We start from the raw sequence: 16,328 nt of genomic DNA, 5'->3' as shown, positions 1-16,328 counted from the left end.
GAGGGTTTAGGGTACACACTATGATGTTTAAGTCAGTGATAAAATGTGGAAGTCAATAAGATTCAAATGATCTCACGTAGAGTTATAACAATACATTTACAAATGAGACCTATTTCATTTCGCAATCTGGTTATCTGATAACCTGATCGGATCTTATGTAAGATTCTTAGTCTCGAAGGCGTGTTGAGCACACTTTGTGTGAAGTTCAGCTCCTTGGCCGTACATAGGCCGAGGTCAGAGGCCTGAAAGTCTTGCTCCTACATCTCTTAGCCAATCATGACCTTGTCTCGATCGGTCTGGTTTCTTATTTATTTTATTCAATTTATCTTTTTAGTCCAAAATCATTTAAACGAATTATACATACTATATATCGATTTATGAGACATCAACTTTGTCAGAAAAGGTAAACAAAATCTTGTATTAGCTAGATAAGGAGAATATAGTTGGCATATATGTAAAAAAACAACCATCTCCTCTAGAAATGAGGAATTGCAGGTGAAACGTAACAAAAAACAAAATCACCATGAATGTTTATCCACGAAGTATACAATAGCATGTTATCGTGAAAATGTATGGACGTTTACTGTCATATACCCATAAACTAATTCCATATACAAATTTAATTTTTTTTTTTCTATTAAAATGATGAGTCAAAGATGTAAATTCTTCAGGTGTATTGGGTATATATTTGGTGGTTGTCACTGTGTCACTAGACTTAGATGGAGTGCAATACTCAAAAGATGATTTTGGTCCAATAGCAAAGCTTGGATCTTGAAGTTGACTGCCAACACCTTCAAAGAAAAGAAGAAAAAAAGAACAATCCCCACCAGAACAAGAAACTTTATTAGTGACATGATTCTGCAAGCTACCCATTAATGGCATATGATAAAGTCAACTAGCTTTTCTCTTCATTACATTGCTTCAAAAAGAAATCATCAAATAGCATAAGGTATCAGATCAGTCTTCATTTTGTTTGTGGAGACACTGCTCCACAAAACAGAAGAAAAATATTTAGCCTTTTCTTCTCATCATTTTGCCTCCTTAGCCATCCATTATTTGCTTGTTCTGATTTGTGATTTCTAACAATTGTGAACAAAAAGCCTACAGATTTAAGGTCTAGAAAGAGAGACCCAAGCAAACATCTGAAATGGGGCTCAAAATACAGTGAAAATAATGGCATTCAATTTGAAAAACCTTAACATCTTCAAAAGCAACAACAAGCTGATAGGGTGAATGAACAGCATCCCTTCAAGGTGGCAACATAATTGAGAAGATATTATTTAATCACATTCAAAAGGAAACAAGGATTATTTAACAATAAAAACCACCCTCGACCAAAACCCAAGAAGATTACAGGATGGATCGAAATCGTCGACAGAAACTAAACCCGGCTCGGCTAGGATCGACATATGGCCGTGAGCTACCATTGCTTGGATTTAGACTTAAAATTACTAGAAAAACATGGTTTTAGGTAATGAAGATGGTAAAGGAAAGCACATGGAAAAAGACTCACAAAGACCAGGACCAAAGGGCATTGTCTTCAATGGGGAATACAAAATTACAAGAACTTGTGGGCGGGTCAGAGTAATCGACATCTTCGAGCTTTGGGAAGATATAAGGAGGCAATAGATTCCTTCCCAAGTTATCTTCTTCGTCCTGCGATAAGTCGGACTGATCAGGATCGAAAATATAGGAAGAATCTCCAGGCTCTAGAAGTGAAGAATGAACCCCATCAGTGTAGTGTGGGCTATCTGAATCAAATATATCACTTTTGACTGAACTGATATCCTCTTGCTTACAACCCAGCTTTGAAGATTTGGAAACTTCATCCTCCAAATTTGAATCAGCAACCAGATTGTGTGGTAATTCTTCACCAAATTTGTCAACTTCAGACAGCACAGAGTTTCCTCTTTCTTTTTCTTTGTGTAGCAGCTTGTCTGTTAGGAGAAGAATCTGCAATATATATCCATGTAATTACTGTTTCTTAGTAATCATGAAAACCCAACAGCGCTTAATAAGTAATGATGGTACTGAAATTTGAAATTTCAAGAACATTTTAAAATTTTACCTCAGCTTTTAGTGAATCCTTCTCCTTGAGTAGGTTTTCATAGTCAACCTTAAGGCTTCCATAGCTGGATTGAAGAGCCTCGTAGTCCTTCTCCAGCTGTTTAGTTTTCCACCGAGCTCGGCGATTTTGAAACCATATAGCAACCTGACGAGGCTGCAGACCGAGGTCCTTCGCTAATTGAACTTTCCTTTCTGGCTCGAGCTTGTTCTCGGTCTCGAAACTTTTCTCGAGGAACCGGACTTGATCAACGGTTAATCGCCTCTTTTTTTCAGGATGATGGAAGTAATCATCCAAGTCTTCATCCCCATTATCTTCACTATCTAACGGGCAAAAGAACGATCTATTCGATCCGTTTCCTCCACGAATATCTTCGAAACTCATCATGGATCTTGAACCTGCACCAGAACAATCTGTCAAGAAGATCAACTTGGGCATGTATGTAATCGAACAACGTCTATTTAATGCGCCATTTACATCAGCCTAACAACAGAATCTGTTTAATTTACATTAAAAACACTAGAAGTGATAATCAAATATCATCTCAAAACAAGCAGACAAGTTCTACTCAACAAGTGATACAAGTCAAATGATATCAATCAATCTCACACATTCTGCTTCAAAATTGAACAGAGGTAACAAACAGAAAACAAACTTAAATCAGAAAGAAACTCAGGAAAAGGAAATTACATTTACTCTCAAAATCAGAGATTAATGATCCAATTCAAACAGCCAAAAAATCATTGAAAATTCAACAGATACAAAGCTTTTTTTTTTTCAATCATAATTAATAGAGAAACCAAAAGAGTAAACAAAACCATAAATTCCACATAGAAACATGAAAGAAATCAAAGAAACAGAGACAAGAACTGAAAAGATAAAGAAGAAGAGAGTTACCAAGCAGAGAAGGGGAGGAAGAAGAAGAAGACCCAGAAAGGAACAGAGCATTAAGAGGCTCAGAAGCAAAAGACCCACAACGATTCTGAAGTAAAACACTATGATTAGAAGAACCACCACTTATACTACCACCGTCGTCGCCGCCGTAGACTCTCCGGCCCGCCATAAGCCTAAATAAAAAGAAATGATTCCTTCTTTTCAAACAGCCATCAAGAAAAAGGGATAAAATTTATCCAGTGGGTCTGTAATTGTGCGGGTTAATCTTAAGGCTTATGGCGAAAAAAGCTGGTGATTATGATTTCAGTGATGTGTGAAGTGTGGGAACAACGGCAGCTCACACCCATCACTCAGAAGAAGAACGATTAAGAGATGAGTTTTTTACAAAAATTGAAATGGAAAATTGAGAGGAAATGATTTATGGGTTTGTAGGATAACAAAAGAGAATCTTCTTCTTCTTTTTTTCTTCCTTCCCTCTTCTTCTCTTCGTAGGACGATGAACTTGGTGGGCTTTTAATGGCAGCAGCAGAAAGCTTCTGATCAAGTTTGTAGTTACCACAATACCCTTCTTGTTTGTTTTTGTGCCTCAATCCTTATTTCTATTTGTATTAACCATTTTTTGCTTCTTCTACTTCACAACTAATTTCTTTTTCTTTTTTCTCTCTCTATTAAATTAAATTTATTGTCTCAAACAAAAACAATAATTTCAAATATTAAAATTTCAAAACTAAATGTTTACTAAAAACACGACCAAAACATCTCGCTTACTGTGAACTCAAACATGCACAACTCAACTGACATAAAATTTATAGATATTCGATTATTCTACTATCAAAATTAGAAAAAATGTCGTCATATGTACTTCTAAAAACAAGAACAATAAGTGAGTGACGGTTGAGTAAGATTTTACGCTACTAGACTCCGGTTAATTAGATGACAATAAAATTAGATTCTATAAACTTTAGTCGATAATAATGTCAAATTTTGGTTTTAGTATACAACAAAATGTAAGTATCAAGATTTCAATTTCAAAGAAAATGAACATGTGTTTTTTACTATTATTAACTATGTTGGTGACGTTATAACTCAAATATATAGAATTTTGATTCCATAATATAGTTAGAATGGAAGATTATTTTCTAAAAAAAGAAGAGGAAAAAAGAGAATAATAATAGGAGATGAGAATAATTGTATAGGTGTATTTATTGAAAAATAAATAATTATGATTGTTATTAAAGAGAGAAAAAGAAAAAGAATTATGCATGAAAATGTGAATGTTGATTAATGCATGTCAAAGGAGCTAACATGAGGTAGAGTGAATAATGGCATGAGAGAAGCATAATGTTTCCCCAATAATATATGTTTTGCCAACCTAACATTCAACCCAAATTAATCAAATGAGATGATCATAATACCCTCTATATATAAATTTTAAAATAAAGTATATTACATGTATTTTAATTATCAACACAAAATATAGTCCTAATGAGATTTATCTACATAAAAATGTGAAGTTTATTTCGATATTAATAAAACTTAAATTATTCTAAATAAATAACTAATTTCTTTCACGAAGTATAAGATAAAGGGAATCAAACTTCGTGTTTGGTATTTGTTTTTAATGTGTGATGTAGCGGAACCAAACCTCAAATCTCGATGTGGACGACAAGAGAATATACCCAAATTGAAACCATGTTTACGTTAAATCAATAATTCTTTTTTGAAAAATATCATAGGTTGGAAATATTGAACTTATATATGTATGAATTTTTATAAAATCTTTATTTTTTAATAAAGTGAAAATATGTTAAATGAATTTCGACAAAATATCTTTTCGGTCCTTCTACTTGTTAGAATTCAAAATGCTACCATCTTACCTTTTAAGATTTAAGTTTTGTTTCGATTTGATCTATAGACTACAAAAATAAAACATGATTAGCCTCAATTTTTCCTAAATAATCGTTCTTTTGTCTTAAATGTTAATTAATAATAATTAATTTAAAAGAATTATAATAAGAAAAATAGTCAAATATAGAACATTTAACAAAATATTTACACTTTATAGAAAATTAAGTTTACGGACGTAATTTCCGCTTCCAACATTCTTCTTTTGTTATCTATATTTGATCAACCGTCTGAAATTTAAAAACTAAAAAGAAAAGGTGTTACAAAAAGTTTTCTTTTATAAACTTTGTATGATGATATAATTTGTGGAAGAGATATTGTTTGACAATAATATTGTTGCTTCAAGATTAATGAATATATCATTAATATCCTTATACTTTAATCATATTTTTTTTCTCATTAATTAAAATTTCATTGTTTGAAAAAGATGAAAAGAAAAAAAAAAAAGAGTGTTTGTTGCTTCTAAATTCTAATTAATTTCAACCACCCATCTTTTCCATTGATTTGAAATGATTGTTTTTCTAAATTCAATTATCCAATTTCTTCCTTTCGTACAATATATTGAAATTTTGCAACTTTTTCCTTAATAAAAAAAACATTGACTTCTACCTAGTTTAATTGATTTTTCATTAAAAAAAACATAATTAATAATTAAATATATAGCAATATTTTAAAAAATTATATCTATTAATAATAAATTTTTAGTAAATTTTTAAAATATTGTTATATATTTAATTATTTTTTAAAAACGGATAGATTATATATATTGAGAATCATGTGAAGATTACCCTTTAAAAAGAAGAATCAATATTGAAATGCAATAAATAAAGATGTATTTGTATCTACTCCATCAAACTAAAAGTGCAAAGTACAAGCATTTGATATTATGCATAAATAGAAAAATAATTGCATGTGACACACCATTGAAACAACTTTCTTCATTTTCTTTTTCTTGGTCCCTTTCACATTTTGTATTATGCCCATTTTATGATCAAACTTCTTGGTTTATTATATATATTTCACTACTATATATGTTTCCCTTTTCTTTCTTTTATCCATTTGAAATATACAAACCCTTCTCAATCCTTCCCTCCCCATTTAATTAAAACCCTAATCGAATGAAATATCGACATACTTTGAGTTCAATACAAACATACATATGTTCTCTACAATACGTTTATTTTTTCTCTTGTTTGCATTCAAAGTATAAGTCTCACACACACACGATGTTGGAGCATTTATGAAGGAACTAATATACTATATATATACAAAAAGATGTATACGTGGGATTTCTTTCAATATGTTATATACATAACGTTGTGAGTTTAGGATGAGACACATGAACGAAGAGTATGAATGTATGAATAATTTGATGTGTTTGGAGGGAGAGAAGAGAAGAGAAGAGAAGAGGGGTAGAAAGGGAAATTGAGGGAATAAAGGAGAGAGAGAGAGGGGATGGAGATGACAACGAGGCAAAGGAGAGAAAGGTGAGGCAGAAAACAAAGGAATCGTGTCCAATCAGTCGCTTTCTATGATTTGGCGGAGTGAGTCATGGGGCCGAGTTCATCATCTTCATCTCTAGAAAAGAAAAATAAGGGTGAGTCAGGGGCACATGTCACTCGTTTATCGGCTGCCCACCATCTTACGTGGTCCTACCATTTGGTCCACGTCATGTGCTTAGGGCTCCACCTGTCCCTTCCCTCTACACATTTCCTTTTTAAATTCCCATTCTCCTCTCCACATTTTTAACTTTTCTATCCTTCTAATTTTCCTTTACATTCTTTTTTTTTTCTTTTTCCATTTTTAGTTCTAATCACTCATTATATTTTTCCATAAATATTATTTATTTGGGTTGTATTTTAAAAATTTCCCTATTTAAGTTTTTTTTGTTAATAATTATATGTTTATTTTTAAATATGACAAAATAATCTATTATATATATTTTATATGTTTTTACCTCTGAAATAATTTTCTATAATTTATATCTATATAAACTAAAACTTTTACGATTTTAACAAGTGTGATTTTCAAAGAAGAATTTAAAATTAATTCATTTATTAAAAATACAACAACACGCTTTTAAAAAAGAACGTAAATTGATATATTTACAAAAACTAAAAGTTTATATTGATATGATTTTGTAAAGCTTAGGACAACAAAAATATATATATATATCCGTTTGCAAACTTTTAAAAGTAAATTTTGTTTGATGTGACGTAGATAAAAATATGTGCAGTTAAAAATAACATAGCTAAAAATGTGTAATATAAATGGTTGACACTCATGTGACTATGAATGAACACATATGGACCCAAGTCAAACTCTTCTACTTCGTCTATTCTATTATCTTTATCCACTCGTATCAAGCTTTTCTACTTCATTTGTTTTCTTATCTTTTGCAAGATTCGTATCGTCTGATACGTTATCCTAGTTCATTTATATGTAAAAGTTTTTAGTTCAACATCTATGCAGTTGGATTATTCAAATCCTTTATTTTTTTTGTTTGAAGACGTTTGTATTAACCAGTTGAATGATACTCAAGTTGATAATCTATATGTGAGTTTAGCATACGTTCCAACGTAGTATATTAATAAACATGTTAAACTATTTGAAATGATAATAGAATAAACTATATATTTTTTAAATCGAGATTTGATGTTATCTAAAATTATGTGTGGGTGAGGGGGACAAGCTATTCTTTTGATTTATTCTATGGTTTTTATTCAATTACCCTATAGGCTATATATATATATATATATATATTTCCTTTTATCATTTTCTAAGCATAATGTTCATCAATGGTAATTATAATCAACACACAATATGTTACAAATGTTGATAAAATTAATTTACATGAAACTCTTAGACTAATGTATATTAATATGGGATGCTAATTAGTTTATATGAAATCAATAGGTCTGAAAGATTTTAATTAACAATGAAAATAAAATCCAAATTAAAAGTTTGAAAGAAACATTTTAATTTTTAGTAGTTAGTCTAACATGTCTTAATTTTCTAATCAATTTTGAAAACCACTTTTGATGGGATCAAAGAAACATCATGATGAATTCAAAAAGCAGTTTCAATTAGATAAAGATAAAATTCTCTCTTTAGTCACAACAAAACAAAGACATACACTTTTAAAAATCATCATATCAAACTCTCAATTAATCTTTTACAATAGTAATTTTTTTTTATATAATTATATATGTTTTAATAAATATAAAATGGAAACTTTGAGTATAAGTATCCAAAGTTGGAAAATAATAATAAGAATAATAATAAAGTGGGATGAGGAGGACCACATTTTCATGGAATTGCTATTGCAATGTGACCTTATAATTTTCAACAATGACAAAATCAAATTTTGTATATTTTAGAATTCCTTCACAATTTGACAAACTGCTTCTGCTTCTCGTTCAAGTTCATTGTATTCATTCTCTAATAATATTATTTCATCTTTTTCTCTAATCTATACCAAAAACTACCTCTAAAGTACAAATTGGACCGTTGAACTTTTTCTATGCAATTGTTACAATAAGATATGATAGGTTAGTTTCTAAAAGATTTAGAGTATTGATACATTGATTATATGTATGTGTAATTCACTAAAATCATGAATAATCACCAAATGTCAAGTTAATTACATTAGTACAAAATATAAATTCTCACACTTGTTTTTGTTGAGAGTGTGGGAGGAGAGAAAAAGGAGGCATTGTTCAGGTTCATTAAATGTGGGTTTTGGACCTTACCGTTGGGCCGTTTAGGCCTTGAATCTGACAGGCCGAGAGTATTCGTCATCGGTGCATATTAATTGGGCCTGTTCCTTTCATCGGCCCAATACAAAATCTCTTCAATTTGATTTGAAATTGAGATAAAGCAATGGAGGATATGATTGGTGGAGATGAATGGACAGCAGATTACACTTGGAGATCTCTCTCTATCATACAATGTCAAAACTTCTCCTCTCTCCACTAATTCGTGGCTGAAGCTGAACAACACCTAAGCTTCCTTTCCTCTTCAACAATGGCGGTCACTTCACAATCTCCATCTTCCTCCACTGCTCCTCTCTCTCACCTTCACAACCGTTTCTCCATTTCCAGATTCCACCACATCTCTAACTATGCCCGCCGCCGCCCCTTCTCTTCTTCCAGATCCAATCCACTCACCATCTTCGCCATGGCCCCTCAGAAGAAGGTACACTGCAACTCTTTCTAATTTCTCTTTCGGTCCATCAACGCTAGTGGCTGATTAAAAAAAAAAAAATTATATGGAAATTGATGGATTCAGGTGAACAAATACGACGATGCTTGGGAGAAGAAATGGTTTGGAGCTGGAATTTTTTACGAGAGTGCGGAGGATGTGGAAGTGGATGTGTTCAAGAAGCTTGAGACTAAGAAAGTTCTTAGCAATGTTGAGAAAGCAGGGTTGTTATCGAAGGCGGAGGAATTAGGGTTTACGCTTTCCTCCATTGAGAAGTTAGGGGTTTTCTCTAAAGCTGAAGAATTAGGGCTTCTTAGCTTGCTTGAGAAAGTTGCGAGTTCTTCTCCCTCCGCTTTGGCTTCTCTTGCACTTCCCATTTTGGTTGCGGCGCTGGTGGCCATTGTTGTAATTCCCGATGATTCGGTGGCCCTTGTGGCGTTGCAGGCGGTGGTCGGCGGTGGATTGGCGCTTGGGGCTGCCGGATTGTTAGTTGGATCGGTGGTGCTGGGTGGGTTGCAAGAAGCTGATTGAAGAAGGTGTGTTATGATAGTTTTAAATGTCTTTTTTGTGTAATTATGAAAATAAATATGGTGTTAATTAAATCAGCTTTATAATGTGTATTTCCCTCTTTATCTAGGTGATTAGAGATATCAAAGATTGGAAAAAATTAAAAGATAGAATTTAGTCTATATAATTTGGTAAAATTTTCTATACAATTTAATAACATGGTAGGAACTACTAATATATGAACTTAATACTAAATATAATATATATATAAATCACATTAGATCAAATTTGTATTTCATTTTTCATAGAATTCTTTTCGGTTATGGTTTATTTTTAATAGTAAATTCACATGATTATTCAATAACTCAATGGGACGTTTTTTTTTTTTTGTTAGTTCATGCATTTCTAATCTTCTGGTCAATATTTTGTTTGCGACCAAAATCTCACATTAGTATATAACTAAGATACCATATTTTCATATAAAAGTAATGAAAGTGCACTTTGTCAAAAAAGAACAAATGTATTTATTAAGCTCAAGATAGACTTGAAAGGAAAAAAAATGTATGGCTGAAAATTGAAAGTGTAGAAGGAAAGGATTCAAGAGGAAGGTGGTGGATTCTGTTCAGCTTCATGGAGCAATTTCAAGATCTCTTCTTTCTTGACAGCCAAAGCCTGCATTTTGACTTCAAGCTTCTCAAGCTTTTGTCTTAGTTTTGTAGGATCTTTCTTATCTGCAGGGTCTTTCTCTTTCTTCTTCTTCTTCTTCTTCTCTTCATCTTCTCCTTCTTCTCCATGTTTCTCTTTATCCTTCTTCTCCTTCTTCTCCTTCTTCTCGACCTCACCCTCGTGCTTCTCTTCTGACGTTTCTCCCATTATTTAATCTGTCAAACATTCCAACCGTTCTAAAACGTGTTACTGATGTTTTACCTATAGATGACTCACTTTCATATTAGCTAAATTATAATTAAACTTTATCCTTTTCCATTTAACTTTACATTAACATTTCAAAACTACTCTAAAACTAGAAATCCGTTTAAAGAATTACCACTTTGATACTAGGTTTATGCCCCACTCTTTATAAAAAAAAAAACAACAATAGTGTATAGGAAGAGAAACCTCTTTAATAGGTAGGGTGTGGCGAACACGAGCGTTGTGGGTCATGTATAGTTCACATAACTCTTAAATTTGTAAACTTGTACACCCACCTTTTATGAATTTTGGTGCCCCCATTCCTAAAAATAGACCACAGTGGTCTACAATTTCAAAACCCTCTTTGATACGTAAGATGCGGCTAACTATATATGTTATGGTCCCTGCCGTTTTGATAGTAATGCATATAATTTCTAAGCCATACTCGTACTCCTAAGTACCAATTTTTATTAAAACAGAGATCAGTTTGGAAACATTAATTAAATGTCAAAGTGGGAGTAATTTTTTTTTTAAAATAAAAGGCAACATTCAACTATTAATTGGCATAAATCATTGATGAGGGAATCAGAGATCAATGTTTTGAACATGAAACCCCGAAGAGAATTCATAGAAATTAGAGTGAAAGTAAATCAGATCCAGAACATGAGCCAATTCATTCAACTATTAAAATAGTGGAGAGAGAGAGAGAGAAGAAAACCTGTAATTGCAGTGAGGTCCGTACCAATAGTTACTCTCTTCCACGACAGAATTGAAGGCAAACTGAACGAACAATTTGGTGCAATTATTGGATCTACGCCTCACTTCCATAAATATGGCAACCCAATGGCCAGAAATTGCTGTAGGTTGCCGAGAATTCAGCCACATGACTTGGTAATCACATATCTGGTGGCCCTCATTTCTTAAAAGCCATTTTTCAACACTAAGTGTAAAACAAAATAATCGAAATACTCATAACAATAAGTTAAACAAAAAGAAAAAAGAAAAAAGAAGAAAGAAAGAAAAGCTCTCGTATTATTCTGATCTTTTTCAAAGCCTACCAATAGTAGAAGAAAACCTGATATGTTAAGAGGATGATATCATTTGTGATGTTCTAACTTTTCAAGACACAATTACAACAGACTACGGACTTTGCTTCCCAATCAAATACTCTATTTTCCCACCATTTCCGTCTCTTATTTCAAAATCTGAAATAGTGTTAGTCAATCGAATTCCAACTCCAAGAACAAAAGAACATGATGACAGCTCGTTACTTTTTTCCCAACTCCTTTTTCACACTTTACCATGTTATTTCTGGGACATCTTTTTCAACTCAACCAGTTGATCTTTTTTTTTTCTTTTTTGTCCCTACCGGTCACCAAGTGACGAACTCAATCGCCCCATCAATTTGGGGTTCTAATTATGGAAAACCCCACCCAAAGAGGTGGATAAAAAAATACACTTTTTAATACTTCATTTACTATTCTACCCTACATTAACCGGTCCGATAGGCTCGGAAGTCGTCGGAAAAAGTTCAGACTCGCCGATGGCATAGGATCCCGGAACATGGGGTGACGTAAGTAGTAGAATCCGAGTGCAACTGCCACCATTTTGGGCGGCACCGCATAGAGGATCAATGTGATGGCGAAACATACCCCAATGAACAGCTTTGTGGCTCGAGGGTCCCTCCAACTGACCAACGCTTGTACCCTCTCCCCTTGAGTAGCAAGATCCCCTAACACTGTTTGAACTCTAGCAGCTAGTATCCTTAGTCGATCGTACCTTACCCGGATTATGTCCGGTGGCTTTGAGCTCGGAATTGTGTCGAATTCCTCGTCTAGTTCGTCTGGATCCACTGCCTCAGCATGCGACAGCCGAGTGTCCATTCCAGCGGGTATCTTCGGTCTGAACCGGTAGTACCACACTCCAATTAAGAACACATAGAGAAACCCAGTTGGGACAATCAAATCCGGGTACCAAACGAGCACTAAATACAGTATATGAACAAGCATTGTGGTGATGGGGTTCCTCCATCTTCGGATATCATCCAACCATTTGGCCAATCCAACCGCCCATGCCAAAACTGCCACAATTCTAAACCAATTCGCCTTGCTTTTTCTCATACTCCAAGCGTGTGAATCTGCATCCAACATGTATCGAACCACCTCCGAGCCCAATGGTGGCTCCGACCGGCCTAGCCAAGTTGCCACCATCTTTGTGGCGGCTCTGCGTAAAGCCTCCTGTTGAGCCACCCCTAGAGGACGGAGATAGTGCATTCTTGGAAGTAATGGCTGGCCATAAACTGCACATGTATCCGGCAATAATGCCGGACAAGCGAACCGGACGGCTAGCTCAATCTCACCCATTTTCTTCAACCCTGTTCTCTGCAACACCAACAGAGGATACGAGTTTGTGTAGATTTTGTTGCTTTCAAGGGTTGACACCCGAATCCTAACTTTTCCAATGTGGTAATCGGGCTTGTCCTCCGACGCGTCCGAGTACATTCGCCAGTTGTCGAAGACGCCAATGGTGAGAACAGTGCAAGGGTCATAAACTTGCCACGTGTACTGTTCGTTCCAACGTGGATCAAAGCTGTCCGTCATCGTTCTGGTTCGGACCCACTTTTTCCCGTACTTTGCGACGCAGTAAGCGTCGGTGGACCCCTTCCCTGGATCTTTCGTCTTCATCGGAAGCAACCCCCGTGCTCCGAGAATCCCCAGCTCCAGAATTCCAACAGCCGACTTCCACAGCTGCTTCGCCGTTGGCCGGAAATCGCTGCACACGTGTGCCGCCTCATCTAGCACGTGATATCCACCCTCCAAACAGAGTCGGAGATAGATTCTGCCGCTGTATGTTTCACCACCATTGCCGCCTTCTAAGGAATACCATTTCGCCGCCACATATCGCTCATCGAACCGTTGTTCCACTGTGTCCACTGGAATCATGACGTGGCCGAGGAGTATGGCCTCCTTGCTTGTTCGGTCTTCAACAAGTAAGATCAGGGAATCTTCAAGAGGCTCACCGGCAACGAAGACAAGGTCCTCGTTCCAGTGAAATGAGGCGCTGTGGTTGTTCATGGAACCTCGCCTGGTCCGAGCCGACTGAAAACTCAGTTGGGCTTTGACTCGGATTTCCGGTGCCGTTAATGGAGGCAGATTTGAAGCAATGTGAAGATCCTGCGCTTCTATCACTGATACTCGCAAGTACCATAGCTTGGGAGATTGATAGACCTTCGAGCGTGTATGAGCCACGTGTGGCGCATCGGAGCACCAAGCTTCTGGAAATGCGTCGTCGGCTTGAGTTCCGATCCAAACAGAGAGCTGAATGTCGCCAGAAATTTTGGATGGTTGTTGGTCTCCGGCGCCGCCTTCGAGGCGGTACCACTGAGGGGCCAGAGGGCTATCGGGCGGATCTCGTACTGGTACATCGGAAAGATCAAAGCAAACGCCGCCGAGGAACTGCTCCGATGACGTGTCCCAGACGGCAATCTCCAGCGTTGTATTTGCCGTATCAAGCCTGCTATGACGGAGGGCAAAGACACGGTTCCATTCCGGCGATTCAGTCGGCTCACCAGGCCGATGATTAGCTGGATCCGATTTCACGAAATGGCCTGATGTGCGAATCTGTAAGTAAGGGCGCTCATTAGGAGCGAGATTTCTAGCTTTCACAATACGGATGAAGAGGTACTGCATCGGCTCCACAAGATCATATGGATGAATCCTCTCCGTCTCAGCCATGTATTTCTTATTGATTACTCTCGGAGAATAATCTCCATTCGGCCTTCTCAAAACCCTAATCCCTTCCCCGAATCCTGCTGCTCTGTTACTCTGCATCCTTCTCATTTCCGGTGCAAATTGCCCCTCCCCTGGCGGAGGACCATTTACCTCCGGCGGCGGTGGCTCAGAATGTACCGGCATATCCTGCCGCGGCGACTCTTCTATGACCACCACCGGGGGTGAATTCGAATCATCGCGACCGACCTCCCCCTGTGGCGGAAGCTCGAACATCCTCACTTCCTCGACTACAGCTTCCGGAGTTTTAGGCTTCTCAGTTGGAGGAGGTGGTTGCTCCTCCTGCGGCGGAGGCGGCGGCGGAGCTTCTTCCACCAACTCATCGTAATAACAGATTCTAAGCCCAATTTCGCCTCTAATCCAGCTGAACACGCTCTTCTTCTCCAATTGATAGTAAACCAAACCTTCATCCCCTCTCTTCGCAAACTGACTTCCGTACAACTTCACCCTCCCCAAGAAGTGATTCTTCCGGCCACTCCCATTGCCATACCTCTTATCATTGAAAACTTCGATATCAAGCTCCTCGTAGTCCATATTGTCAGGATCAGAGACAATGAATTCCAGCGGCTCATTCCACACAGGATTAAGCTCACGAAACTTAGTGGCGGTACGCTTCCTCTGGCCATCAAAATCAGCGACAACATACGGACTGGAGCTTCCTTGGCCATCTTTAGGAAGAAGGTTGCGAGCATCAGCAACTTCGACCACAAGCTTTCTAACTGTTTTGACCAGCGCCGGCGGCAATGGCGATGGCGATGGCGGTGGCTGTGACTGTGGCTGCGGCGTCGTCGTCGTCGTCATGGTCTCATTTTCGTACAAAGCAAAGAGAAAACTAAACCACAAAAAAAAAAAAAGAAGAAGAAGAAGAAGAAGAAGAAGAAAAGAAGAGAAAGCGTTAATAGCGGAGAAGCAAAAACAAAAGGAATTGAAACTGTAAAGAAGAGTTTGCTATAATGTATTGAATATTAATGCCCCTTTGCTTTTCACCTTTCTCCCCCCCACCCCCACCCCCACCCCCACCCTCCTTTATTTTGTTTTTCTTAACTCATACCAATATTTCGTTATTACCAAATGAATCATTTCAATAACCAAAATAATGGAATAGAACTGGAATTTCAAACAGAGTTTAAATGAGTTTTATGTTCTTAATACATATATCAATTGAAATGTTATTAGTATTTGGAAGATTCTCCTAAGAGTAAAAAAAAAAAAAAAAAGAATAAGAATGTTTGGAGAGTGGGGAGGGGAGAGGGGGTGAGGTGTAAGTGTGGGTGGAGAGATTAGATTCCATTCTCTCTTCTTAAGGTTTTGAATCCACTTTTTGGGTTTCCCTCTTCTTTTTATCTTTTTTTTTTTTTCTCTCTTCATATTATTCCAAAACAAATAAAATATTATTCTTCTACTATATGTATATATATACATATATACACTAAGAAAATGTAAAATAAAAGAGAGAGAGAGAGGAAATGTATGAGTGTTTAGATTCCAACTTCCAAGAGATTTTTCTTCCAACACATCATATTAAATTGGAAATGTTTTTTCTTCTCTCTCATAAGCAAGATTAGGGATTTTAATAATGTATAGCAATAAATAAAGTATTATTGAGGTATTTTGTAATTGTCTACTTGTAGTTACTAATTAATCCATTCATTGTTACTTAATTAACTTACTTTTAACTTATACATAGGTGTTGCCTTTTAAAAAATAAATGTTAGAGGCTACATGCAAAAAAATAATTAGTTTGCATAGCAAATATTTCTCTCTTTTGGGTTTATATAGTAGTAATTTTGATAATGTATTATATAGTCTCTCCAAATAGTATATAGTCTTATACTAACTTTTTTAAAAGATATATTCTAATATATACAAGAACATAATCTTTTTTACCTAAATAATTTCATCTATACCCTTTTGATCTCATTTTAAAGAAAAAAAAAAACAATCTTTTTGTTCACATTAACTCCTAGTTCTTGTTTTTACAATTACATACCTTTTTTGTAATTTTCAAATGAAAAATTTCTCAAGCTGTAATTTTTGAACTTTGTGAAAAAAAAAAA

General features: G+C 35.7%; 3 protein-coding genes across 4 annotated transcripts; 1 reads left to right on the top strand and 2 right to left on the bottom strand.

Moving 5' to 3' along the window:
- Nucleotides 1–1,172: 1,172 nt before the first annotated feature.
- Nucleotides 1,173–3,538, bottom strand: LOC101215160 (homeobox-leucine zipper protein HAT5). 2 transcript variants are annotated; one of them, XM_004152395.3, is made up of 3 exons: nt 2,963–3,538; nt 2,069–2,478; nt 1,173–1,953 (listed from the first exon to the last, which is right to left on the bottom strand). In XM_004152395.3, exons 1-3 carry the CDS (start codon nt 3,126–3,128, stop codon nt 1,510–1,512), a joined length of 1,020 nt encoding a protein of 339 aa, XP_004152443.1. In that variant the 5' UTR covers nt 3,129–3,538; the 3' UTR covers nt 1,173–1,509. The 2 variants fall into 2 exon arrangements, with proteins under 2 accessions (XP_004152443.1, XP_004152444.1); XM_004152396.3 differs by having other exon boundaries at nt 2,069–2,463.
- A 5,212-nt stretch (nt 3,539–8,750) lies between these two features.
- On the top strand, nt 8,751–9,756 carry LOC101214681. The gene is made up of 2 exons (XM_004152393.3): nt 8,751–9,061; nt 9,155–9,756. The coding sequence occupies exons 1-2, from the start codon at nt 8,891–8,893 to the stop codon at nt 9,596–9,598; spliced, it is 615 nt and encodes a 204-aa protein (XP_004152441.1). The 5' UTR covers nt 8,751–8,890; the 3' UTR covers nt 9,599–9,756.
- A 1,737-nt stretch (nt 9,757–11,493) lies between these two features.
- Nucleotides 11,494–15,275, bottom strand: LOC101219043 (protein QUIRKY). The gene has a single exon (XM_011652894.2). The coding sequence runs from the start codon at nt 15,070–15,072 to the stop codon at nt 11,971–11,973; it is 3,102 nt and encodes a 1,033-aa protein (XP_011651196.1). The 5' UTR covers nt 15,073–15,275; the 3' UTR covers nt 11,494–11,970.
- Between the last annotated feature and the right edge of the window lie 1,053 nt (nt 15,276–16,328).

The sequence above is a fragment of the Cucumis sativus genome, chromosome 1 (genome assembly GCF_000004075.3).
Source record: "Cucumis sativus cultivar 9930 chromosome 1, Cucumber_9930_V3, whole genome shotgun sequence".
Classification (NCBI taxonomy): Eukaryota; Viridiplantae; Streptophyta; class Magnoliopsida; order Cucurbitales; family Cucurbitaceae; genus Cucumis; species Cucumis sativus.
The sequence above is the reverse complement of the archived record's forward strand: the minus strand, read 5'-3'. Positions and strand labels throughout refer to the sequence as shown.

Coding starts and splice junctions, on each gene's coding strand:
- LOC101214681 (XM_004152393.3), top strand. CDS start 8,891: ATGGCGGTCACTTCACAATCTCCATCTTCCTCCACTGCTCCTCTCTCT. Junction 9,062..9,154: donor CCATGGCCCCTCAGAAGAAG/GTACACTGCAAC, acceptor TGATGGATTCAG/GTGAACAAATACGACGATGC.
- LOC101219043 (XM_011652894.2), bottom strand. CDS start 15,072: ATGACGACGACGACGACGCCGCAGCCACAGTCACAGCCACCGCCATCG.
- LOC101215160 (XM_004152395.3), bottom strand. CDS start 3,128: ATGGCGGGCCGGAGAGTCTACGGCGGCGACGACGGTGGTAGTATAAGT. Junction 2,479..2,962: donor TTCCTCCCCTTCTCTGCTTG/GTAACTCTCTTC, acceptor TCTTCTTGACAG/ATTGTTCTGGTGCAGGTTCA. Junction 1,954..2,068: donor AGGATTCACTAAAAGCTGAG/GTAAAATTTTAA, acceptor TATATATTGCAG/ATTCTTCTCCTAACAGACAA.